Genomic DNA, 26,601 nt, shown 5'->3' on the forward strand with positions numbered 1-26,601 from the left:
GTGTGACCCCAATGGGTGGTCCCAGTTGAGTCTGGAGAAATAGGGAAGTTTCTTCAAGGAGGAGATTTTCATTTCCATGGGGGTGGGGGTGGGAGCCGCAAATGCCGCATCCTGTAAAGTCCCTCTGGGAGAAACTGACCAGGAGTCCCGTGGAACCGCGAAGTCAAAGGCCTCGGTTTCCTTGTGATCTCAGGCCAATTCTCCCAGAAGGGGAGGGTAAGCTGGGGGTGTCTTTCCCCCGTTCAGCCTTTCAATGGACCCCCTGCGTCCTCAGCCCCACTTTTTCTCCCCAGGGAGCCAACCCCCTCCCTGCCTTGGAGTCCACGCAGGGCATAAGGGGGGGAGGCTCTTCTTGCCATCTCTCCCCCCCCACTCTCCCCTCTCCATCCAGCCTTTCGCCCCCTTTAATGGCGGGGGGCGTTCCTCCTAATGGTTGAGGGGTCGGCCCCGGCCGCTATCCTCCTCCTCCTCCTCGGACGGATCGAGACCCTCCCCCTCTGCCGGACTTCTGGGGTCTCAAGAGGACAAGGCTGAAGGAGGGAGACTCTGAGTCCGCCTGCAGACTCTGGCTCCGCCCAGGGAAAAACAATGGAGAACCAATGAGAACTCGCTCTTCTCGCGCGTCACCCATTGCTGGGCGGAAGCCCTCCAGGATTGGTCTCCCCCTGCCGTATTATGAGGGATGTTGCCTGGCAACCCGGCAACGCGCAGGTTTCCGCCCAGAAGACAATGGAGGCCCAATGAGAGCTCGCTCCTCCTCCTCCTTCACGTCACCTGTATCCGGCGGAAGCCCCTCCCTCTGGAAGGCTGGCTGGGCAAGAACACGTCGAGAGACTGAGTGACGGGCTGCCCTCCAAGCCCACCCACGGCTCTTCTCTGCGCAGGCGCGAGATCTCACTGGCTGTTCCGAGGGCTCTCCCTCCCGCGCATGCGCTCCTCTTCCCCCACAGAGGGGGCCGTTGGTTAGCCAGTGTGAGAGGGAGGGGGGGCTAATAAGGGAATAAGGTTGTAGAGGAGCGCCTCTCCCAGGGGGACCGGAAGCCGAGCTCCTGCCGTCCTCTCTCCCCCCCAGACCTCTATGGTCTTCCTGCCCCCGCTTCCCGCCAGAGGACTTGGAAGGAGGTGTGCATGCCGAGGGGTCGGTAGGTGTGCGCGCGCTCATCTGTGTGTGTTTGTAAGAGAGATTTGTGGGGTTTTTTTGGGGGGGGGAATTCCGAAAATGAACATGAGGGCTCCCCAGGGAACGCGTGCGGGTGGGGGGAGTTCAGAGGGAGGGAGGGAGGCCAACCGATGGAAAAAGCCAAGCCCGGCTGGAGGGAAGGAAGGGCCCTTGTCTCGCTCCCCCCCTTTCCTCCCCTCTTCATCTTTCGGGGGGGGGGAAGAGAGAGGTTGCTTCAGGGGGATGGGAGAAGGGGGAAGAGACCCTAACCCTGCTCGCGCCCCCCCAGCTCAATGTGGTCTCCTCCTCCTCCCCCCTCCTTGCTCCCCAAGGGAGGAACCTCCTTCCCCCCCTAAGCTCAGCGCCCCCTCCCATTCCCACTCTCTGTCCCATTGCAGACTTGGGATATGAGACCTTTGAGACACGCCCTTAAAATGTTCACATTTCAGTCCGGCTCAGGACGCCCCCCCAAATGCAAGAGCCTCAGAGGCTGAGATTGGCTTTGCTGCTGATAAATATATCTACGAAAGGTTCTCCCTCTTCACTAAATAGATTAACGAAGTGGGATGGAAGGGATTTTATTCCTTTGGCTACCTGGAGTCTCTTTGTTAATTTGTCCTGTACTGTCGTCTGCCCTCTTTTCACTGTGTCCGGTTGTAGCCAAAACCCCTTGAGGATTCCTCCAAAATGGATCAGTGGCTATTCTGGCCATCTAAGATGTGGCTTATAAAAGGCTTGTAAAGCAAATTTTCCTGATCCCCCCCCCCTCACATACACACACACAGAAACACACACACACACACTTTGTTGTAGAATGACATTTCAAAGAAGTGAGCTATGGATGCCGAGAGGATTGGAAAAGGTGTGGAAGGGAGGTGGGGACGAGAAGAGCCGGCTGGCAAGGGAGAAGGGAGGTCGGGCCCATCACCCGCCCCCCCCTTTGACACTTTCCTGGCTGATTGGCTGGCTGCCCGTCCCCATCTCTGTGGGTCCATTACAAATATCTTGACACCCCTCCTAAATAATGTTTTGAATATTCCCGTTCTACTTGACAAAACTACAGTACATGTCTCCCTTCTGGAAGAGGTTTTGTAAATAGGTCGACAATATGGTCGTTACCAGGGCAAAATCCAACTTTTACGGATACATGCCGTGTTATCCTTAAAAATAGGCAAAGGCTCAGTTACATTAATATTTAAATCTTGAAGTAACTGTCTGATCCACACTTGTACTTTAGTTAACTCAGGCAAAGAACACATTTTTGCTTCTGTGTCACTCGTGGAAATTCCCGTTTGTTTCCTGGACTTCCACATCACGCAAGCCTCCCCCAGATAGACTGCTAAACCAGAAACTGCCTTTCTATCTGCAGGATCAGTTGCCCAGTCAGCATCTGCAGATGCTTTTAATTCAAGACTGCTTCCAACCTTTAGGTTTAGCTTGTGATCCGCAGTGCCCTTTAAAACCTCAATAACCTTTTTACTCCATTCCGGTCGCAAAATTTTGCTTTGACTTGTGACCGGGGCTTTGAGAATCTCCCGGGAAAACAGGTGGGGAAATTTGAACTGCTTTCCCTCCTTTTCTCCTTCAGTTAACCGTTGGTCGGCAAAGAGGCTGCTTCTTTGTAGCTCCCCAGTGATTAGAGAGTGTGCGTTCCAAGAGAGGCTTCGGATGGCCTGGTACTGCTTTAATTTTTGTTTTTTGGCTTTCTTTTTTAAAACGGAGAGAATGTCTATTTTGGGTCAGTACTGGGATTTTGCAGCATGGGTTTGGGTTGGGCGAGAGGTTTATGTTTCTGTGCTTCGATCAGTTTTGCAGTGTGTTGTTTTAACATTTTTAACAATTCTGTAACTGCTCAGGTTTGGGCTGGGCAGTAGGGGGTTATGTTTCTGTGCTTTGATGGGTCTTTCAGGGTTTTTTTGTTTTTTTGGAGGGGGATGGTGCTTTGAGTTACAACCAACTTGTGTTACAACCATCATTCCAGAACGAATTAAGTTCACAACTCAAGGCAGCACTGTAGTCTTTTGTCCAATGACATATTCCACTCTTGTATATTTTGTATCAAACCATATAAGGCTTTGTGCAATTTTAACACTACCTTTGGATTCTCATCTTCAAAGCCTGGAATTTGCTTCATATATATGTTTTCAGTGAAGTCAGCATGTAGAGATGCAGTCTCTACATCAAAATGATGTACACTATACCCTTTAATACTTGCAGCAGTTAAAGCCACTCTAAAGGTGTCACTCTTCCTGTGGATGAAAAAACCTGACCATAATGCACCTACTTTTGCTGAATGTAACCCTGAGCCCAAAGATGAGCGTTATATTTAACCTCCTTATTAGTGCCTTGTTTGATCTTATACACCCATCAACAACCTACAGTTTCTCCTCACTAGGCAGTTCTACCAAAGAGAACACGTTGTGCTCCTTTAATGAATCTATCTCACATTTACTTTGCTGTTCTGGAGAAAGTTGCATGATCTTCATAACTCTGAGGCTCTGTTAAGACTACATTTCCATTAGCAGCCCAAGAACGTTCAGGTGGAGCACCTTGGTTGGCTCTTCTAGAACGCCTGGCTACTTCAAACTCATCTGACTCAACTTCTTCCTGCTCAGTTGACTCTTCTAAATTCAAAGTCCTATCAGCGCCTCCTAGAGTTGTACAGTGGTGCCTTGACTTATGAACACCCCTACCTACGAACATTTCAACTTACAAACAGATCCACTCACAATATTCTTCTTCGACTTGCGAGTGTGGGAAAAGGCGGAAAATTCAAAGGCAGTGCAAGGGAGCCAAAGAGGCTGCTTCTTTGTAGCTCTTTCGCCCCAATTGTTAGAGGAGGAGGTCAGGGAACCTTTTTACTCTTGCGGCACAGGAGGAGGAAGGAGAGGTGGGGGTGGCTCCGGATCGCCGCTGTGTGTGGGAAGCCAGTGCAGTCCTTGCCCATCCCTGGCACGGGTCTACTGATGAGTAAGTGCCCTCTCCACCATGGCCGGCCCCGCTGCCGCCACTTCAGCTGCCCTATGCTGCAGGCCGGGGCTTGTCACCAGCCACCATCTGCCGGGGAGTGAGTGCCATCGGAGAAGGCTTCGGTCTGCCTGCTAAGGTGCTGCTTTTTGCTTTTTTGAAACTTCTGGGTGGGTTTTGCAGGGAGGGTTTTGGCTGAGGGGGTTATGTTTCTGTGCTGTGTTGTTTGTTTTTATTGATTTATTTATTTTTTGCAGCCACAGCATGGGGATTGCTTTTATTTGTTTGTTTTCGCAGCCTTCGGGGCTTGCTCTGTTTATTTTTGATTGTTTTTTAAAAAGCCCCAGTGCCTTCTGATGGAGCTTTCTGTGTGCCTTATTTTATATTATTTTATTTTTGTATTTTTTGACGTCCTGTGACGTCACTGGAACCAGTTGTATTGGCTCTTGCCTTTCCATGGGACTATTTCAGCAACATGGAGAGGGGGGATTTGCTGCTTGGGTAACAGCCTATCCTCCTTATTACTTTACCCATGCTTCATGCTCTGGAGAGGACACTCCAGCTTCGCATACAGTGTCAAAAGAACACAGGAAGTAGCAGTTACCGGTTATAAGTCTTTGCTCAATTGGCATAGAGCATGACACCAGGGGCTACTTCTGATGGTGGGAGAGGTCACTGAACCTCACTAGGTAGCTACCGCCCACCTTAAGCTGGGCAGCCCCCAGCGAATAAGGTGCTACCTCGCCACGGTCTGTTAACCTCACGGGGTGCATGGAATTTAGACTGAAAGCCGACAAGCAGATGGATAACCCTGCACCATGCAACAATCATAAGTCAACTTCTGCCCTAAAGCTGGGCACCTGGAATGTACGGACAATGACCCCTGGCTTTTCTGACTACGGCTTTTCTGATGACCTGCAAGGAATAGATGATGTGTGCAAGACAGCTGTCATTGACACGGAACTGAGTAGACTGCAGATTGATATTTCAAAAGGTAAAAAAGCAGAGGGAAAGGGCTGGAAATTCCAGTTTCCCGCCCTTTCTCCCTGCCTTTTTGCCTTCGGAGCTCTCAAAGGGCTTCCTCCGATGTCGGGGGGGGAAAGCCCTTTGAGAGCTCCAAAGGTGCCGATCGCGGCAGCAGGGACCCCCAGGGAGGTCTCCCAGGGCTTGCCCACCACCATGGGAGACCTCCCTGGGGGTCCCCGCCACCATGATAGACAGTTTCAGAGCTCTCAAAGGGCTTTCCCCCGACATCAGAGGAAGCCCTTTGAAAGCTCTGAAGCCAAAGGGGCAGGGAGAAAGGGCTGGAAATTTGAATTTTCCACCCTTTCTCCCTGCCTTTTTGGCTTCGGAGCTCTCAAAAGGGCTTCCTCTGGTGTTTCTCCGAAGGCAAAAAGGCAGGGAGAAAGGGTGGGAAATTAGAATTTTCAGCCCTTTCTCCATGCCTTTTTGCCTGCCAAGCTCTCAAAGGGCTTTCCACCTAATATCACAGGAAGCCCTTTGGGAGCTCTGAAGGTGCCCATCGCAGTGGCATGGTGGCAGGCAAGCCCTGGAAGACCTCCCTGGGGGTCCCCGCCGATGCGATCGGCGGCTTCAGAGCTCTCAAAGGGCTTTCCTTTGCCAGTTCTTTCTCCCTGCCTTTTTGCAGGGAGCCATTTACGAACGGCTCCGTTAGCAAAAAATGGCATTGACTTGCGAACTGAACCTCGACCTTGTTCATAGGTCGAGCTCCGTTCACAAGTCGATGCCAATTTTTGCAAACGGAGCTGTTTGTAAGTTGAAAAGTCTGTATGTAGGGCCATTCGTAAGTCGAGAGTTGACTGTAACAGTCAGCATGAAGAAAACACAAGTCATGGGCTGGGGTGTGGACTCACCTCCCTTTATTACCATCTCTATGCAAGAATTGGTGGTTGTTCATGAATCTGTGTACCTTGGCTCAACAAACTCTGACACTCTCTCCCTAGACATCGAGCTGGATAAATGCATTGGGAAAGCAGCTACCATGTTCTCAAAACTCACAAAGAGAGTATGGCTTAATAAGAAGCTGACAGCATACACCAAGATCCAGATCTATAGAACTTGTGTCCTGAGCACACTCCTGTACTGTAGTGAGTCCTGGACCCTTTGTGCACAGCAGGAGAGGAAGCTGAACACGTTCCATATGTGTTGCCTCCAACAGATTTTTGGTATCACCTTGCAGGACAAAGTTCCAAATAGTGTAGTTCTAGATCGAGCTGGAATTTTTAGCATGTATACATTACTGAAACAGCGATGTCTACATTGGCTTGGGCATGTTGTACAAATGGCTGATGGTCGGATTACAAAAGATCTTCTACATGGAAAATTAATGTGGGGAAATCGCCCCAGAGGGAGACCACAGCTGCAATACAAGGATATCTGCCAGCTGGATCTGAAGGCCTTGGGAATGGATCTCAACAGATGGGAAAGCCTGACATCCGAGCGTTCAGCCTGGAGGCAGGCATTGCATCACGGCCTCTCCCAATTTGAAGAGACCCTTGTTCAGCAGACCGAGGCAAAGAGACAGTCACGAAAGCAGCAAAATCAGAGAGCTGGACAGGGGACAGACTGTATTTGTCTTCAGTGTGGAAGGGATTGTTACTCTTGATTTGGCCTTCTCAGCCACACTAGACGCTGTTCCAAGTCCTCCATACAGAGCACGATACCATAGTCTCTGGAGACTGAAGGATGCCTAATATTTATATTGCTGGCCATACGTTCCATTAATTCTTTCTTGGCCTTCTGTTTCATCTCCTTACATGTCTTTTGCCAGAGTTGCATTTTTTTCCTCATTTGGGAAGCATTTCTATTTACAGAAGGACCCCCCTTCCCCTTTAAAACCTCTGTAACTCTGCTTTTTAACCTTCTTGGACTTAATTGAGCCCCCCCCCCCCCCGTTTTTATTGGATACACTTCCGCTGGGCCTTGACCACCGTTGTATTAAACCATAGGTCAGGGAACAGGTAAATTACCCCAAATGGGGTAAAAGTGAAAATCCTGGGGGTAATGAGCAGAATGCTTCCCCCCTCCCTCCCACCACCACCCTCTGCAGCCAGACCTCAAATTGTGAGCCATCTCTCCCTGTTACTTCCTTGGTTGGAGCAGGCACTTGTAAATCCTCCGTTCTTTCAGAGATCGGAGATAAGCCCGCTTGTTTGGTTACAACTGTGGATTAGCCCCAGGCAATCAATCAATCCAGGGCTTCTGAATGACTCCTTCCTCCAGAAATGACTGCAAACAAGCAGGTCAAGAAGCAACAAGGGAAGGAGGGAAGAAAGGTAGGAGAGACTGAGGACTTCATCAAGCTTATTTAAATGATTGTAGAAAATGGAGGGAGGGAGGGAGGAAATGGAGGGAGGGAGAAAATGGAGGGAGGGAGGGTGGATGGATGTGAGTGTGCGTGTGTGAGAGAGAGAGGGAGAGTGAGTGAGTGAGAGAAACTGACTCAAAACTGAAAAAGAACAGGCAAGTGAAAGAGAAACCTTGAATTAAGTCGCAGGGGGAGGGGGAAAAGGTGACTTTTAAAAAATAATTTATTATTTTTAAACTACTAGGAATGGGGTAGGGAATACAAAAGGTAGAAGGGAGTGCAGGGGATGGGAAAAAGGTTTTGAGGATAGGAGAACACAAAGTATACAATCATCCACTCTATTCATATTAAGTATGTATGCCTCTGATCCATTCATTTTCCAGTACAAAAAAATCTTTGTATTCTTTTAAATATATATATATATATTTAAATAATATATAATAATAATAAATATATTTAAATATATATATATATATATAGTACACTATTTGATTATCCTCCAAATATCAGCTTATATTCATATTTTAATTTAAGTCTAAGTTATTCCAACTCTATCAAGAAATCGAGACCAATTATAAAATACATCCCCTCTTTCATTTTCCTTCTGCCATGGACATATCAGCCTGTCTGGAAAGCTATCCATTTCTGGCACTTCCCATATTTTCTCAGTACCTTTTTCTCGTTTCTGTGCCGCTATTTTCTTCCAATTTTGTGGAGATAAAATTAAATCCAGGACAGTAGTCTGATTTTTGAAATCACCTTTTCTGACTATTATAACTGGGAATCCCACGTGGCAACTTCTAATCCCCTCTATGTTACCAACCATGTTACCTGGCATCTCTCTCAATAAAAACTGTTCTGGAGTTTCAATTTCATTCAATTGCTGTCTGGTGGTTTCCCCTTCATCAGGCCTTCTATCTGTCTAAGTTTCTCATTTATCTGCTGAGATCCTGTTGTTATTGTCATTTGCATGGTAACCAGCCATCCTTTGTCTGGCAACATTCCCACTAAGTATGTCCTCCCCCTCCTTGCCCAGAAATTATAACAGTGTTCTCAGAATCCACACAGTCCAGCCAAAAGAGAGTCCAAAGTAAGCATCAAACAGGAAATCAGTCTCTCCTAAAAAGAAAAACCGTCGTAGTCCTCTAATAACTCCAGATCTGATTTTCTTCGGTCCTCCGTCTGTTCTGTTGAGTTCCTCTCGCTGATGAGCTGTTAGTTTACTGTCTGTTTCCCGGGGCTTTATTCTTCCTTCCAAAACCAAAGACGCTTCTGTTATCAAAGTCCCATTCAGTCTATGTCACTACGCGGATAGTTCATCGCCTATTTTTTTATTCCCAAAAGCCTGTGCCTCCTGCTCCAAAGATAAGGTTTTATTTTCAAAGTCCACTCAGCTAGTAAGGAAAGTCCAGATTGCACAGCTTTGACAAGATTTCAGTCCCTGTTGAGTAATATTTCCTCTGGGATTTTTTTCAAGAAACACAAAATTTTTCTCGCAGTGTATCTAAATGACCTTGGGCCAGCTTGTTAATTATACACTTGCTATTTACCAGACAGTTCGCTTTGAAGAAAAAAAACAAGCTGGCATGCCGGCTTGCCACTTCCTCTCTCCTTTTGGTCAGGTATTTTCACTTTAGTTTCTTCAACATATTAATGAGATTATTCATAAATCAAAGGCTTACTTTGCTGTTGTTTCTGTTCTCCTTCTCTGGGAAATGGGGGGTGGGGTTTTCTCACAGCTTTTTGCCATAAGAGATTGCCTCCCATCTCCGGCCTGCGTGTGGGTGAATTTTCAGAGGGAAGAAAGACCTGGTTGCTGTCAAATGTTCTACCTTCTGGGCTCACCGTCTGCTTGGGGGTACCTCTCCTGGGCCCCCTTTCCGTCCCATGCTTTCTAGGGGGCCGACAGCCCGGACGGTTCCAGTTTTCCCCAGAGCTGTTTGTCGGGTGCTGCTGGCTTCACTCAAGCTCCGCCTCAGGGAAAGGGTGGCTTTTTAAGGTGCTGTCTAAGTTTATCATTGCTTTCCTTCCAAGAAGCAGGCGTCTTTGAATTTCATGGCTACTGTCATCCTCTGCAGTGACCATGGAGCCCAAGAAAGTAAAATCTGTTACGGCCTCCATATCTTCCCCTTCTTTTTGCCAGGAGGTGATGGGACCAGTGGCCATGATCTTAGTTGTTTTGATGTTGAGCTTCAGACCAATTTATGAGCTCTCCTCTTTCACCCTCATTAAGAGGTTCTTTAAGTCCTCCTCACTTTCTGCCATGCTTTTGCATAGTCAATGAAGCAGAAGTAGATGTTTTTCTGGAACTCTCTGGCTTTCTCCATAATCCAGTGCATGTTAGCAATTTGGTCTCTAGTTCCTCTGCCCCTTTAGAATCCAGCTTGCACTTCTGGGAGTTCTCCGTCCACATACTGCTGAAGCCTACCTTGTAGGATTTTGAGCATAACCTTGCTAGCGTGTGAAATGGGTGCAATTGTATGGTAGTTGGGGCATTCTTTGGCACTTCCCTTCTTTGGGATTGGGATGTAGACTGATCTTTTCCAATCCTCTGGCCACTGCTGAGCTTTCCATTGATGATGATAAAAAACACACACTGGTCCTTTGATTTTGGGCTGAGGCACCAGGGTGTGTGACATGACCTTTAGCCTGTTTTGTTCCTTTTTGCACACCACTCATAGAATAATTAAATTGGTAGGGAAAGCCCCCCCCCCCCCAATTCTGCACTGGCTGTCTCTAACAAGGATGTCATTGCTAGCACCGCTCTGGCAGACACTGATGATGATTAAATCCTCTGCGAGCTAGCAGAAAATTAATGCAACTTGCTAGGCACATTGGACAACTTACTACTCCCTATACCACACCATGGCTGGAGTGCAATGTGTTCCAGCAAAAATAGTGCACATCTTTCTCAAATTTGGTGCATTCTGCTAGTTCGGTACACAGCCTATGTAGATTCAATCATATTTTTAATTCAAATAAGTTATGATTTCCATCCTTTGGAATCAAGGGGGCAATGTCGGCATATATACATTTTTTGGGGGATAAAAAGTAAAAAAGTTCCCTGACCCCTGTATTAAACAGACACCATGACATCCGGAGAGATTTTTTCTTACCTTCCTTTTCAACTTTTTTTAAACTAGTTTCCTCATCTGTGGGTAGTCCACCCTTCAGAAACCAAAGGACGATAGCACAGACATTCTGTGTTGGACTGAGACCCACCATCCATCTCCATTCTGCTGGATTCAACCCTTCTTTGACCTAGATGGCCACCCCACCTCCCACACGCCCCCTCCCTATCCCTCCTGGGACTGTGGAATCAATGATGGCCGCTGTATCCATGTTCTATCCAGCCTCCAAATGTGCCAGTTCTCCCCCCTTTGCTCAGATGCTTTGGGCATTTGTTTAAAAGAACCTGCGTATGGGGTCTCCCAAGAAGGGTGGCTTGCATCTTTTTTTCCCTAGAGCTCCTTGAAACGAGGACACACCCATGACACTTTTGTACAGGAGGCATGTAGTCATGCAGATGACCCTCGGTGCAAAACACAGGATAGCCCCCAACACACAGCTGTTTTCCTGACTGCATGCTGGTGGTTTTTGTTTCGAGCTTGCCAAACCTTTTCTCAAAGGACGCGAGAGGCAGGGTCTGGGGCCCTGGCTTCCTTGCCCAGCCGCTGAACTTGCTGCATCTTCTTACCCTGCCTTTCCCTTCTAGCTCTGCAGTTCTAAGATTCTATTAACTCAGGACCTATTTCCCTGGCCATCTCTGCTTCCTATCCTGTTTTCAGAAATGCCTCATGATTCTCTACCCATAAGAGCATCTCATAAATTCTACATCCTGTCACTTTCATGGACCTGTCCTTTCTCTTCTCCTGCTGAAGAATAATCTCTGCAGATTTTGTCAGTTCCCTGCATTGAGCACTCACTGCTCTTTACCCGTTATCAAGTCCAATAATTGAGCTGCATCTCATTCATCCACATTAACTGTTCCTTTTCTAACACTGTCCTTCCCCCCATGTTCATTTTTGCTAACCAGTCCTTTAATTCAAATATTTGTTTTCTCTTTAATAAACTTGAGAAAATCCTTTCTAATTTTCTGGAAAATTCGCGACAGTCATTGGAAGGATAAAAAGAAGAGAATTAAAAAATTGATCTTCGGTACAGTTTTCATTTTAGACAAGACAATTCAACCAAATTGTGATGGCTGATTTCCCTCTAATCATTTAAATTATTTTTAATTTCTAATTTCAACTTTTCAAAATTTTGCTTTTTAAAATCTTTTAATTTTTGTAACATTTATTCCTCCTTATCCTAGTCTGTATAGTAATAGTATTCTTCCTCCTTACTCTACTAAAACAATGTCATCTCAAATTTATTCCCGTGTATTTTGTCCTTTTCCCACTGTTTATAACTGCTGCTGATCATGGTGATCTCTCCTTAAGAGGCATCTAGAACAGTGTTTTCCAACCTTTTTTGAGTCATGACCCGCTTGTATAATTGCTACGCGATCTACAGTTTTCATTAAAAGGCATTTTAATGGGATAACAACATCACATCAAAATAGACATTTCAGAATAGAATTTGATGCTAATAATTAAGGGAGGGCTGCAAATCTGCCTCTACCAAATGAAAATTGAGGAGGAAATAAAGTTAATATACTTTGAGGTACTTTTTTGGGTGTGGCAATGTTCCTTCCTTTGTGACTCCTCCTCTCAAAAGGTTCCTCAGTGAAGTGCCCCTCCAACCTCAAGGCCAAAGGAACACCCTCAGGTCCAGCCACACACCCACCCTGGTTCTCCTTCCTCACCTTTTTGCCTGTCTTTCCATCCTCCTCTGTTACTCGGACGGAGCACAAATACATTTCTCCTTATCCCTGCAGATTTCTGAAGTGGTTGTTTCTCATCTTTTTCTAATCTACCAGATGATGAACAGGAGAAGAAGAATCGCCCAGCAACTCCCGCAGCATTCTAAGCAGAACCACATGAACAAGGAAAAAATCAGAGAATTGAAAATCCAACTGGGCAGGAATGGATGTCACATGAAAGAACTCACGCAGGGCAAAAAACAAATAAATGCATGTCACCTCAGTAGACATCAAATAACTCACACTGGGGAGAAACCGTATAAATGCATGGAATGTGGAAAGAGCTTCAGCTGGTGCTGTAACCTGCGTTCACATCAAAGAACTCACACTGGGGAGAAACCATATGAATGCATGGAATGTGGAAAGAGTTTCAGTCACAGCAGTACCCTGAGTAGACATCAAAGAACTCATACAGGGGAGAAACCATATGAATGCATGGAATGTGGAAAGAGCTTCAGTCGCAGCAGTACCCTGAGTAGACATAAAAGAACTCACACTGGGGAGAAACTATATAAATGCATGGAATGTGGAAAGAGTTTCAGTGACAGCAATACCCTAAGTTCACATCAAAGCATTCACACTGGGGAGAAACCATATAAATGCATGGAATGTGGAAAGAGCTTCAGTCAGAGCTGTCAACTGAGTTCACATCAAAGAACTCACACAGGAGAGAAACCATATAAATGCATGGAATGTGGAAAGAGCTTCAGTCAGAGCAGTGTGCTGAATAGACATCAAAGAACTCACACTGGGGAGAAACCATATAAATGCATGGAATGTGGAAAGAGTTTCACTCAGAGCAGTGCCCTGAATAGACATCAAAGAACTCACACTGGGGAGAAACCATATAAATTCATGGAATGTGGGAAGAGCTTCAGTGACAGCAATACCCTGAGTTCACATAAAAGAATTCACACTGGGGAGAAACCACATAAATGCATGGAATGTGGAAAGAGTTTCAGTGACAGAAGTGCCCTGAGTTCACATCAAAGAACTCACACCGGGGAGAAACCATATAAATGCATGGAATGTGGAAAGAGCTTCAGTCACAGCAGTACCCTGAGTTCACATCACAGATCCCACACTGGGGAGAAACCATATACATGCATGGAATGTGGAAAGAGCTTCAGTCGCAGCAGTCACCTAAGTTCACATCACAGATCTCACACCGGGGAGAAACCATATACATGCTTGGAATGTGGAAAGAGCTTCAGTCACAAGGGTAACCTGAGTTTGCATCAAAGAACTCACACTGGGGAGAAACCATATACATGCTTGGAATGTGGAAAGAGTTTTAATCAGAGCAGTAACCTGACTTCACATCACCGAACACACCCTGCTTCAGTTGCAACAGTCAAATGAGTAGACATCAAAGAACGCACACTGCGGAGAAACGATATAAATGCATGGAATGTGGGAAGAGCTTCAGTCACAGCAGTGCCCTGAGTTCACATCAAGGAACTCACACAGGGGACAAACCCTATAAATGCATGGAATGTAGAAAGAGCTTTAGTCATACCAATAGCCTTCGATCTCATCTAAAAATTCACACTGGGGAGAAAGCATTGAAATACACAGTGTAAACAGAGCCTCATTAGGAGCAATTATCTTTGTTCATATCAATACATTGAATGTGGAAAGCCTGAATTAGACCAATAGCCTTAGTCATCATTGTCGTGATGACCTCTTATCTGAAGAGATAAGGATCGTGGGTCAGGGAGTCACTGTGGGTGCAAAACTGCCACCTTTCGTGCCTGCAGTAAGTGCTTTAAGCCTCAGAAGTGGGTAGTACAAGCTCCATGGACAAGCCCAACCTTAAAAGAAAACTTTGCTTACTTTCAAAGCAATAAACGATTGACTGGGTGCTTCTTTGGCAAGACAACAGCCTGAGCAAGTAGGACCTCTAAATATTACAGTACCAATGAGTGACCTTCTCAGATCCTCAGTAGATTTATGTTTAATCCTGCTGTTCAAGAGACCAGTCCTCCATTGAAGAATTATATTTGTTTTTATTAAGAAAATAAAGCAATTTCATTAGAATACAGTTGTAGCCTTAAAGGCATAAGCAGTAGGAATATCCATTTGTTACAATGATTAAAATAAGTCTACTATTTCTAAGTAAAATAACAACTAGAACCTAAGGTATCATCTTTGCTCTCACTACATGTTAGCATCTAGGGAAGCTAGGTGATTTCTCCCCTCTCTTCTCTTTCAAAAGGCAAACCTTTCTAATTCCACAACATCCACCATCTTTGTCTTTGTGATGTAGAAGGTCAGGATGAAGTCTTCCTGACTGGAGTGACATCCTTTCTTGACAAGAGGATGGAGAAGCTCATGAAGCCCCAGAGAAAGAACATATGACTATCATATGATCCATCAGAGAAGCGACAGCTCCATGAGGCGAATGGGATGAGAGATATCAGATGAGAAGGGTCACAGAGAAAACCAAGAAGATACAGGTCTGGTGAAGAATCAAATTTCAGAGCAGTAAAGGAATGGGAGAATCTGCTAATAAAGAGCCAGGAGTGCCTAAGGTGGAAATTTGAGTGAGGGAAGCAGAAAACCCATCAGAGGGAAGGAAGGATCCACTGGGTAAGGGAACATTAGGAGCGGTGGAGATGAAGGAGAAAAAAGAAAGGAATAAGACAGGAAGAGGGAAGAGAAATATATCGGGATGATAAATCTAGAAGGGGGACAACGGAAGCTGGAGAGGCAGGAGGGCAAAAGGAGGAGAGGATATTATTTCAAGGCTGGAAGAGAATATGAATGGAGGACCCCTGGACCAAACAGGGGGAGAAATTGATGATCCCTCATGAAGAGGCGGAAAGGAGAAGTAAGACCTGAGAAGCCCTCCTATTGGGGAGAGAAAGAGAAGAGAGTGGGGCAGAAAGATGAGGGAGGAAAGAGACATGCTAGCCAAAGAGAGAAAGGACGAGATGGACCAACCCCTCAGATACGGACCCCGGTGGGTCAGTTGTCTTTTTTGGAACCCAGAGGGGAATTCACACATCTCCAGACATCTGAGAATACTGAACCCCCACAGTCTGGTTTCATTGTGGAAATCACCCTTTTTCTGCAATCGTATCAGCACTGATGAATCGTAGAATCTCCTCCTTGCCTGGGAGGTCTGTAAATTTCTTTAGGATTCCTGTGGAGTCAGGTGTCCTAATGATTCATAGCTATCAAAGACATGGAGAGGCCATGGAAATGCATGGAATGTAGGAGGACCTTTAATAAAAAGAGTCATCTTTCTAGTCATCCAAGATCTCCTATAAAGGGGAAACCCACTGCTCAAGTGAAACCGCTACCAGGTTTCTCTGAAAGTAAGCCCTAGTGAAGTGAAACCCTGCCCTCCACCAAGCCCTCGAGAGAGAGTTAAAACTTCTTCCACACCTCTCCCCCTTTCCTCACTCACAGAGGGGCTGACCAGCTTCCTGGCAGTGGCAGAGGCACTTCTGGAGGAAATGGCACCAGGGGAAACACGGTAGATTATTTTTCCCAATGTTGTGTCATCTGCAGATGTGATTAGCATTCCCAGCACCTCCAGATCCATATAATTAAAAAGGTTGAAGTGCACAAGGTCCAGGACAGACCCCCTGGGTTACCCCACTTAAACATCCTTAGCTACCTGGGTCTGCCAATAACCTTTAATTAGATCAAATAAGCTGATATATTGGGCCTTTGCCAGGGTCTCCATGAGGATATCCATCCATGGCATAGAGCAGTGACATCAAACCTTTTTGGTCCTGAGTGCTCAAACGGGGAAAACAAAAAACCCAGTGGGTGGCAGGCAGTGGCAGCAGAAGTTGATCAGGCCGTAACAGTGTTTGAGGACAACACTACATGTATACAGATGGCAAACACAGAAAAAAATGAGAAACAGAAAAAGAAAAACTAACTCAATGGTAGTATTGTGAAACAGAAGAGAATGTGGCAGACATTCTAACTAAACCACTGAGTGTGCAAAAACACAGAGAACTAACTGAAGAGTTGGAATACGTTCTGCTCAGGTGTAAATTGGCCTATGATAATCAGCACCCATATTTTACAAGTGTGCAAAATGCTGAATCATGCTGTCTGGGATGATGCAATGTCCACAATGACTGGCTGTATATAAATGTGCATGTGTATAACTGTGTGGACATATGGAGAAGAGATAAGATCTTTTCTAATGAATGTCATGCTGCCAGTTTTTACCACTAAACTTCTGTAGGCTTGGCACAATCCCTAGGTCTCTGTATGTTGTCCTGGTAAGCACCCTAATTCAGCATAAAAATATATTTCCTCCTCCTTCTACTTGTTCTCACAACTTGGAGAAGCAGCAATTCCTTGCTGATTATCTAGCATATCAGTGTCTATGTGGTACCTCCCTTTTTTAATCAGCAGGTTTCTTATATAATAATGAGCTCTGTATGATAATAAGCAGCATTACTTCTGAGTCGCAAACACGGGATCTGCAAGTTTGAAACACAATGAGAAAAGCAGGACTTAATACTGGAAAAACATTAACCTGGCTAGAACAATTCCATCTCTAGGCCTGGTTATGCATCCAAAGAAGCACACAACTTGAAATAACACAGCAAGTGTTTATTTCATGTTTGGAAGCATGGAGAGAGCACAACCCTGCAGGGTGTGGTCTTTAAAATTTTTCAAGTAAACACATCAGGTATATAAGATGTTAGGCCTCTCTTTTTATTTTTATCGTTTCGAATACAATATTGTTCAAATCCAGTTAATAATCTTAGAGAGTCAGGTTTTTGTTGTAAGTAAATCGCGAAACCTATTTGTTTTATTTGTAAACCAATTGGTCTTTATTTGCTTTGTTTTCCTCTCTACAGTATTTGGTTTATTTGTAGAGCTTCATAATATTTTGTAAGCAGTGGTATCACTAATCTCCCTTTTAGACCCTGTCCATCCCCATGATTCTCAAATTCTCTGATTCTATCTCTGTCCTTAATATGGTAAATAGGAATGGCCTGAGGGAGGGAGGGGTTTCAGCTTTAAAAGAGGATGAGCAGGAGCACACGGCATGCAAAATTCTCTAATCCTGTTTTTGACCCTAATTTGGTAAATAGGAAAGCCAATTAGCATTGCATACACCTGGGGGTAAGAAACCTTTAAGGGTCAGATCATAGTTCTGCACAATTAGAGAGCAGGCCAGGTAGGTGGGGCTTGTCAGTCCTGGAAGCAGCTCATCTAGGATAAGGAAAACTCTGATTTCAAACCTCCACTGCCTTGTGGCTATATCCACTCATGGAAAAGGCTTCAGGAGTCAACCTCGAGGCAAAATCCGGAGCCGGAGTCCCGGAGGCAGTTCGTGTCATTCTGCCAACTCCTGCGACGTCACTGGAACCAGTTGTATTGGCTCTTGCCTTTAAACTGGACTATTTCAGCAATGTGGAGAGGGGGGATCTGCTGCTTGGGTAACAGCCTATCCTCCATATTATTTTACCCAGGCTTCATGCTCTGGTAAGGACACTCTAGCTTCACATACAGTGTCGAAACAACACAGGAAGTAGCAATTACCGGTTATAAGTCTTTGCTTGATTGGTGTAGAGCATTACGCCAGGGGCTACTTCTGACAGTGAGAGAGGTCATTGCACCTCACTAGGTGGATACCACCCGCCTTAAGCTGGGCAGCCCCCAGCCAGTAAGGTGCTATCTCACCACCGTCTGTTAACCTCTCGGTGTGCGTGGGGTTTGTTGAAAAAAGAAGGCTTCGGGACACTGAGATAAATAGTATATATATAATCTAGTTATCTTAGGGAAGCGTAAACGGGGGGGGGTTCCTAAGGGGAAAAAAAGTGCGAAAACTGTATCACATAACATACCAAAAGAGTAAACAGAGTAAGCGACGGCAGTTCAGGTAACGCCGACAAACAGGCAAACACACACAGCTTCTGCCTCACTCCGTAACTTCGCACCACCTTTACCTTGAAAGAGGGTAAAGGAGATGAGGCTTTATAAGCCTAATAGATTACAGGAAACATATGAGGTCCTTTAGATGTTAACCCTTAATGAGAAGGCATGTTACAGATTGACAGATATCAACAGGGTTTAGGGTGAAACTCGACAAGCAGATCGATAACCGTGCACCATGCAACAGTCGTAAGAAAACTTGTGCCCTAAAGCTGGGCACCTGGAATGTACGGACAATGACCCTGGCTTTTCTGACAACAGCTGTCATTGACATGGAACTGAGTAGACTGCAGATGGACATTGTTGCCCTGTAAGAGATGAGATTGCCAGACTCAGGATCTGTCAAAGAAAAAACTTCTCATTCTTCTGGCAGGGAAAACCATCAAATGAGACCAGGGAATATGGTGTTGGCTTTGCAGACAGAAATACTCTTCTGAGATGCATTGTTCCACCTACTGTGCGGAGTGAAAGAATCCTGTCCCTGCAGCTCCACTCATCAGCAGGACCAGTCACCCTCATTAGTGCATATGCACCAACACTGTCATCCACTACAGAAGTGAAAGACAAATTCTATGATGATCTGGCAGCTACTATCAAAAAAGTCCCTGAAAGAGAGGCACTGTTCATTATTTTTTAATGGTCCAATAAAGGCACCGTCCGTCCCTGCGTCTGTCCTGTTGTTAATAAGAACAACTGTGAACAACAGATAGCTAATTTCATACAGACAGTTTACGAAGAGCAGTTTTGAAATGACAGATGAATTAAAGAAAATATTTTTTTCTGTCACCCCTTGGATACAGTTTTAAAGTATTTGTGGCTTTAAACATCGAAAGACAGAAAACAAAGTGAGGCACAAAGATGTTACAGCTGTGGTAAAATTGGTCATTATTTGAAAGATCGTTATGTATTTACTGTTAGGTATAATTTTGGAAAAAATATTTTAAGACTGAACAAGTGATAAAAAGAGAAGATACAAACAAAATTCAAAATAAACCAAAAGACATTAACAGACAAAAATAAAATTAACATCTATTTTTTGCTAAAAAGAGCTCTAGACCATTTTTTAGAAGGTTTAATAGAGAAAGGTGGCACATACATATTTAAAATAGTAATTAAAGAAATTTGTTGAGCTCTAACTTTTTGAACGAGTTTCCTGATGCAATAAAAAGCCAGAAGAAACCTAGGTTTGGTTTTGTTTGGGTTTTTTTTTTTTTTTTGTACTTCTAATGGCCATCAGTGTTAATTTATGGCTCAGAGGAAGGAGACTCTGATGGCTTGGTCCTGGTTCTTGGAAGGTGGATGGGTGACCTGAGCTTTGGAGTAGATGGGGACGTGGCCACTTCCTCCACTGGCTCTCCTTCTGGAGTGAGCTAGGAGCTGCGAGGAGACGAGCTAAGCAATAACCTTGACAGGCTGGAGCACTGGGCTAAAAACAACAGAAAAAAATTCAACAGGGATAAGTGCAAAGTCCAGCACCTTGGAAAGAGAAGCCAAAGACACAGTTACAAGATGGGGGATCCCTGGCTCAGCAATACTACGAGCGAGAAGGATCTTGGATCTTCTTCAATCAAAAGGTAACAGTGTGATGTGTCTCCAAAAAAAAAAGCAAATGCTATTTTAGGATGCATGAAGAGAAGTTTGAGAGCAAAGACCAAAGAGCAAAGTCCAGCTGAAATATATGCTGGGGGGGATTTCCTCTTCGCCGATGATGCAGCTGTTGTTGCCCATTCTGCTGAACACCTCCAACAACTTATGAATCATTTTAGCAAGGCCTGCGAAGACTTTAGATTAACAATCAGCCTGAAGAAAACAGACGTCTCAACAACCTTTGACACACAATCCCTATATGTCGAGCTAAATAAACGCATTGGGAAAGCAGCTACCATGTTCTGTAGACTCACAAAGAGAGTATGGCTTAATAAGAAGTTGATGGCATATACCAAGATCCAGGTCTATAGAGACTGTGTCCTGAGCACACTCCTGTACTGCACTGAGTCCTGGACCCTTTGTGCACAGCAGGAGAGGAAGCTGAACATGTTCCATATGGGTTGTCTCTGACGGATTTTTGGCATCACCTGGCAGGACAAAGTTCCAAATAGAGTAGTCCTAGAACGAGCTGGAATTGCTTGGGCATGTCGTGAAAATGGCTGATGGTTGGATTCCTAAAAATCTCCTGTAGGGAGAATTGGTGCAGGGAAATCGCCCCAGAGCAAGACCAGAGCTGCGATACAAGGATATATGGAAGTGGGATCTGAAGGCCTTAGGAATGGACCTCAACGGACAGGAAACCCTGACATCTGAGCGTTCAGCCTGGAGGCAGGCAGTGCAGCATGGCCTCTCCCAATTTGAAGAGAAAAAGAGGCAGTCCTGAGACCAGCCGAATCAGGGAGCTGGACGGGGACAGATTATGTTTGTCTTCAGTGTGGAAGGAATTGTCACTCTTGAATTGGCCTTCCCAGCGACACAAGATGCTGTTTCAAGACCTCTATTCAATGCACGTTACCATAGTCTCTCGAAACTTAAGGATGACTACACTGGAAGAGAAGTTTACTTTCCAAATCCCATGAGGTGCCATTTCCCCTCTATTCAGCACTGGTTAAGCCTCATCCAGTGTACTGTGTCCAGTTCTGGACACCACACTTCAAGAAGGATGTTGACAAGTTGGAACAAGTTCAGAGGATGGCATCAAGAATGATCAGGAACTGGAAAACAAGCCTTATAAGGAAAGGATGAAATAATGAGGCATGTTTAGCCATGACAATAGAAGAGAGAGGGGTGATATGATAACACATTTCAAATAATTGAAAGGCTATCATATAGAGGAGGGGCAGGATGTGTTCTCAATCATCCCAGAGTAGAGGACACACAATAATGGGCTCAGGTTACAGGAAGACATATTTAGGCTGAATATCAGGAAAAACTTCCTCACTGTTAGAGCAGTAAGACAGTGGAACCAATGACCTCGAGAGGTGGTGAGTGTTTCACCAATGGAGGCCTTCAAGCGAGCCTTAAACAACCACCCAGCAAATATTCTTTGATTTGTATGCCGGCATCAAGCAGGGGGTTGGAATTGATGGCTTTATAGACCCCTTCCATCTTCACTATTCTATGATAATCACTGTCTGCTGCAGATCAGCCCCTGGGGGTGGGGCCTAGGGGTTGGGATTTTTTGCTTTAAATGAGTGTGTCCCAGGACCAGAAATTCTCAATTTCTCTGATTCTGCCTCTGGCCATAATATGGTAGGAAAGCCAATTAGATTTGCATAAACCTGGGAGGCAGGAAAGTTTTAAGGGTCAGATCATACCTCTGCACTATTAAAGAGCAGGTCAGGTAGCTGTAGCTCATCAGCCATGGAAGTCAGCCCATCTCCAACTCCAATTTCAAACCTCCACTGCCTTGTGGCTATATCCACTCATGGAAAAGGCTTCAGGAGTTAACCTAGAGGCAAAATCCGGAGCTGGAGTCCCAAAGGCAGTTCGTGTCGTTCTGCCAACTCCTGTGACATTGCTGGAACCAGTTGTATTGGCTCTTGCCTTTCCACTGGACCATTTCAGCAACGTGGAGAGGGGGGATCTGTTGCTTGGGTAACAGCCTATCCTCCATATTACTTTACCCAGGCTTCATGCTCTCGAGAGGACACTCCTTGAGACAGAGCATGTTACCATAGTCTCTCGAGACTGAAGGATGCCTATGCTATGCTTCTTTGGGTCCATCTGGATCCCTTGGGGAGACACAATGTGACCCAAGAACTCGACTTCTCGCAGGTTAAATTCACATTTCTCCAGCTTGACGTGGAGTCGATCTTCCCGTAATCGCTGTAAAACCTGGCGAACATGTTCCATATGCCGAGCGGGGTCTCGGGAATAAATCAGAATGTCGTCCAGGTAAACGATTACAAAGCGATCAAGCAAGTCCCGAAAGATAACATTCATGAATTGCTGGAACACCGCTGGAGCATTGGTTAATTCATACTGACCATTACGTGTTCCAAAAGCCGTCTTCCATTCGTCGCCATCACGAATTCGTACCAAATTATAGGCGCCACGAAGATCCAACTTGGTATAGACTTGGGCCCCTTTAAGGTGATCCAGAAGCTCACCGATCAAGGGTAGAGGGTAGCGGTCTCTAACAGTTATCTTATTCAAAGTCATTGCAGGGGCGGAGCTCCCCACCCTTCTTTTTAACAAAGATGACAGGGGCAGACAGAGGTGATGTGGATGGCCAGATGAATCCCCGTTTCAGATTTTTATCCAGAAAGGCCCTCAAGCCTGCGAGTTCGGGTTCTGACATGGGGTAGATCCATGCCACAGGAAGGGGCGCCCCAGACACCAAATTAATAGCACATTCAAAGGGTCGGTGCAGAGGTAGTTGGTCAGCCCCCTTCTCCTCAAAGACATCAACAAAGTCCTCATACTCCAAGGGTATTGCGGACTTGTCTGCTGACCCTGCTGCAGCCAAGGTAGCTGGTGGATCCAGATGCGGACACAGATCCCTGAAACTTAACTCTCCTTGTGTCCAGTCCATTAGGGGGTTATGGTTTCTGAGCCAGGAAAGTCCCAAAATAAGTGGGAAACGGGGCATGCGGGCGATGTTGAACTGTAGCTGCTCCTGATGCTGTTGAACCTGGAGGATGACTGGTTGGGTTTCTTGGGTCACGGGACTGGAGCGAAGGAGACGTCCATCTATGGATTCGACTATGGTTGGGGTTTCTTTATCTTGTACAGGGATCCGGTGCTGTTTCACAAAAGCGGTGTCGATAAAACAGCAATCCGCCCCAGAGTCAACCATGGCATGAACAAACAAACAACGTCCATCTGGCAGGCAGAGTTTAATGGGTACAAGGAATGGTCCCGGGATGCTAAGATATGGTTCAGGAGACCCAGCTAAGTGCCCCACGTCTGAGGGCAATTCTTTTACTGGAAACAGTTTCCTAGTGTCCTGCTCCCCCACAGGGGAATCACGTGGCTTACAATATTAAAAGATCAGAATTAAAAACATCCTAAATTAAGCATGGAAAACAAAACCTGTACACCAATTAAAAGACGTGCAGCCTAATTAAAAGTGGGGAAGGGGGGTCCGGCCAGGGGGCCGTGGGGGGGAGGGAGGGCCTGGAGCCAGTGACCTGCGTGTCCGGAGTTCTCCCCCCCTCCTTGGACTGAACAGGGGGGCTGTGCCAGTTGTGGGGTGCATGTGATAATGGAGAAGAATGGGGGTCCTGGGAGAGGGGCTTGTGGCTCCGGGCGGGAGAAGGAGGAGGAGGAGGGCCTTACTTCGGGGAAAGGGGCTGAAAGGCTGCGAGGAAGGGAATAGACCCCCCCAGGCTGCCCTTTTCTCCCCCCTCCAAGAAGACCAAGGGCAGGGAGGGGGTCGGCTCTTAATTATTCTCATTAATTATTATTACTCCTCCCCTTCCCCCCCAGAGGGATGTGGTGGCGCTGCGGGTTAAACCGCAGAAGCCTGTGCTGCAGGGTCAGAAGACCAAGCAGTCGTAAGATCGAATCCACGTGACGGAGTGAGCACCCGTCGCTTGTCCCAGCTCCCGCCAACCTAGCGGTTTGAAAGCATGCAAATGTGAGTAGATTAATAGGGACCACCTCGGTGGGAAGGTAACAGCGTTCCATGTCTAAGTCGCACTGGCCATGTGTCCACGGAAGATTGTCTTTGGACAAAACGCTGGCTCTATGGCTTGGAAACGGGGATGAGCACCGCCCCCTAGAGTCGAACACGACTGGACTAAAATTGTCAAGGGGAACCTTTACCTTTTCCCTCCCCCAACGCCTCCCTTCAGGCAACCCTTAATGGGGGGGAAGGGGAGGGACCATAGAGCTAGGAAGGAGGTAGTGGTGCCCCTCCCTCTCTCTTTGATCAGAAGCGGAAGCTGGGCGCCTGCCGGCCTCTGTCTCTCTCCCACCTCTATGGTTTTCCTCCCCTTTCTCCCACCGGAGGACCCGGAAGGAGGTGCACCGAGGTCGGTAAGGGTGTGGCTATGTGGGTGTGTTTTTGTGGGTCGGTGGGGGCAATTTTCACCTCCCCCACCTCCCCAGGGACCTCGTGGGGGGGAGGAGGGGGGAGGGGTCTCTTTGCCATCCGGTGGAAAAGGCGACACAAAGCCAAGGTCTCACCCCCCCCGGTGGTTGCTCCGCCTGGAAGGAAAGCAGGAAAGAAGGACCCTCGTTTCAACCCCCCCTTTTTCCTCCTCCTCTTCATGGGGGGGGCGGTATCTTCAGGGGAAGAGAGAGGAAGGACACGATCCCACGGGGGGGGGAGAGAACAAGGAAGCTCGCTGGTTCTCCCTCCCTTGCATGTGTGTGAGTGCGTGTGCGTGTAGGGAATCATCCTCTGGGTGGGTGGGTGTTCTCCCCCTGTTTTTTTAAAAAAGGGAATGAGACTCTTTGCCCCCTTGCCCCCATTCTCTCCCCCCAGCAGTGTTCTTCCTCTGACTCCCCAGGTGACCTCTTCCCCTGCCCATGCTTGGCCATGGGGCCTTTGGGGTGGGAGGGGGGCATCCAGGAGAAGGAGATGCCCCGCCCCTTGGATGGAGGAGCCCTTTCCCCCGCCTCTTCTTCTTCCCCCTCCCGGGTCCTTCTCTCCTTGGAGGGAGGCTGGGGAGCCCCTCCCATCACAGCCCCCCTTCAGTCTATGTCTGTGGATTTGTGGGGGGGTGTCAGGGTGAGCTTGGGGCTTTCCTGCGAGGACCTCCCCATCCCCAGACAATGTGTGTGGGGGGTGAAATAGCTGGGGAAGAGAGAAAGGGTGGAACCTTCCTCACCCCCAAGCTCAGCGCTCCCTCCTCCCCCTTTGGGCAAAGGTTTGTACAGTGATTTAAGGGGGGGAAGGTGACCAGAAATGGGGATTTTGGAAAAGGGAGGGAGGGGACTGATCCGGAAACCCTCCCCCTAGCCCTGGGAAGTCCTTCTGGGATGCTGCTCTGCTGCCTGGATCCCTCCATGGGGTTGGGGGGCAGACGGGGGTCCACAAGTCAGATCCCATCTCTCCAGTTCTGGCTCACCGGCCTTGGCTTCTCACTCTCATCTTTTCTGGTTGCCGTTTTGAAGTGTCCCCCCCCAAAAAAATTACATTCTTTTTTAAAAGTTAAGTTTTGTTCCCTGTTTCAGCCGTTTGTTTTGCTTCTAATGTGCTCTTTGCCCTCTTTGTTGTGTGAAGGTTTGGTCTAATTAGCACTAAAACAAGCCCTCTGTAAATAAATCTCTGGAATCAACGCATTCATTCCTTCATACCCATGACGTACCTATTCAATCCAGCCAAGGGCTCTCGGAGCCGGTGGGTTCCCCTGTCCCGGCTGGGAGTGTTTGGGGGACAGAGGGCAGGAAAGTCTCTCTGCATGTCCTGGAAAGGGGTGGAGGATAAACCCAGGTCGCCTTTTCTCCTTCCCGCTTCCAGTGTCCTTTGAGGAGATGACCCCATATTGACCCCAACTCAGAGGGTGGGATCTTCTGGATCAAGACTAGAGATCTCTGCGCAAGGACCTCCTGCTGGAGATTTCTGGGACCAAGGTCTCTCCAGGTAAGGATTCCATTGCCTCTTCGGCCGGGACTGGGAAGGATGATGGTTGGTTGCCCCACCAAGATGCCTCGGTCAACAGAAACTCCCTGAGCATGTGTGTCGGGAGCCCAAAGCTCTTGTGTCACAGTCAAAAACATGACCATACATTTAAGGAAGCATTTTGTTCTGCTGCTGCACATGACTGGAGAGTTGGGATCCGGTGCAGGTTTTTGGATTTAACTTTTGTTTCTTATTTCTCAATAAATAAATTAATGGTAGAGTAGGGGAATTTAATTCCTTTGACTGCCTGAAGCTTCCTTGTTAATTTTTCCTGTACTGCTAGGATTCCTCCAGAACGGATCAGTGGCTATTCTGTCCATCTAACACATCGCTTAGAAAAGGCTTGTAAACCAAATTTCAAAGATCTCCTCTCTCTTTCACTCACTCACTCACACACACACACACACACACACATGTGCTGTGTTGTATACAATGACATTTCCAAGAACTGAACTATGGATCCCCTCACCCGCCCCTCCTTTGAACCTTTTCTTCCTGGCCATCTCAGTGGGTCTGTGCACATGCAGAGGTCCCTTGAAGCACATCCCGTCTGTGTGTGTATGTGTGTGTGTCTCTGCGTGCGTGCGTACTTCCCTTTGCCTTGGGGGCTTCTCTCTGTCTCAAGCAACTGGGGTGCAGGTGCTGCTCTTCCCTCCCTCTTCCCTCCTGAGTGCTGAGCAAAAAAGGGGGGAAGGCCTGGGGGCGTCACTGTGCCTGTGCAGTGGGGAGGGGCAATGGGGGGCCTCACTTGGAAGCCGTTTTCTTAAGGAGAGGAAAAGAGGCTCTGCTGGGCAACGGAG

General features: G+C 46.8%; 2 protein-coding genes across 8 annotated transcripts in view; both read left to right on the forward strand.

Moving 5' to 3' along the window:
* The first annotated feature begins 1,016 nt into the window (after positions 1-1,016).
* The window catches only part of LOC140703822 (uncharacterized), a 30,926-nt gene continuing 5,341 nt past the window's right edge, over positions 1,017-26,601 (forward strand). For 2 of the 5 annotated variants that reach the window (XR_013542420.1, XR_013542421.1), the window contains exons 1-3: positions 1,079-1,138; positions 12,376-23,809; positions 25,640-25,762. Coding sequence is in view for 3 of the 5 variants with exons in the window: in XM_078387218.1 (XP_078243344.1) it covers positions 7,372-7,422; positions 12,376-13,680 (1,356 nt within the window). In the remaining 2 variants the exon portion in view is untranslated. Of the gene's footprint in view, positions 1,147-6,201; positions 7,423-12,375; positions 23,810-25,639; positions 25,763-26,601 lie in introns of those variants that run through there. The other 3 variants (XM_072987781.2, XM_078387219.1, XM_078387218.1) reach the window with 3 other exon arrangements.
* The window catches only part of LOC140701289 (uncharacterized), a 51,872-nt gene continuing 26,391 nt past the window's right edge, over positions 1,121-26,601 (forward strand). For 2 of the 3 annotated variants that reach the window (XM_078387119.1, XM_072987507.2), the window contains exon 1: positions 25,640-25,762. The gene's annotated coding sequence lies outside the window, so the exon portion shown is untranslated. Of the gene's footprint in view, positions 1,143-25,639; positions 25,763-26,601 lie in introns of those variants that run through there. The other variant, XM_078387118.1, reaches the window with a different exon arrangement.

Source organism: Pogona vitticeps, chromosome 2 (assembly GCF_051106095.1).
Source record: "Pogona vitticeps strain Pit_001003342236 chromosome 2, PviZW2.1, whole genome shotgun sequence".
NCBI lineage: Eukaryota > Metazoa > Chordata > Lepidosauria > Squamata > Agamidae > Pogona > Pogona vitticeps.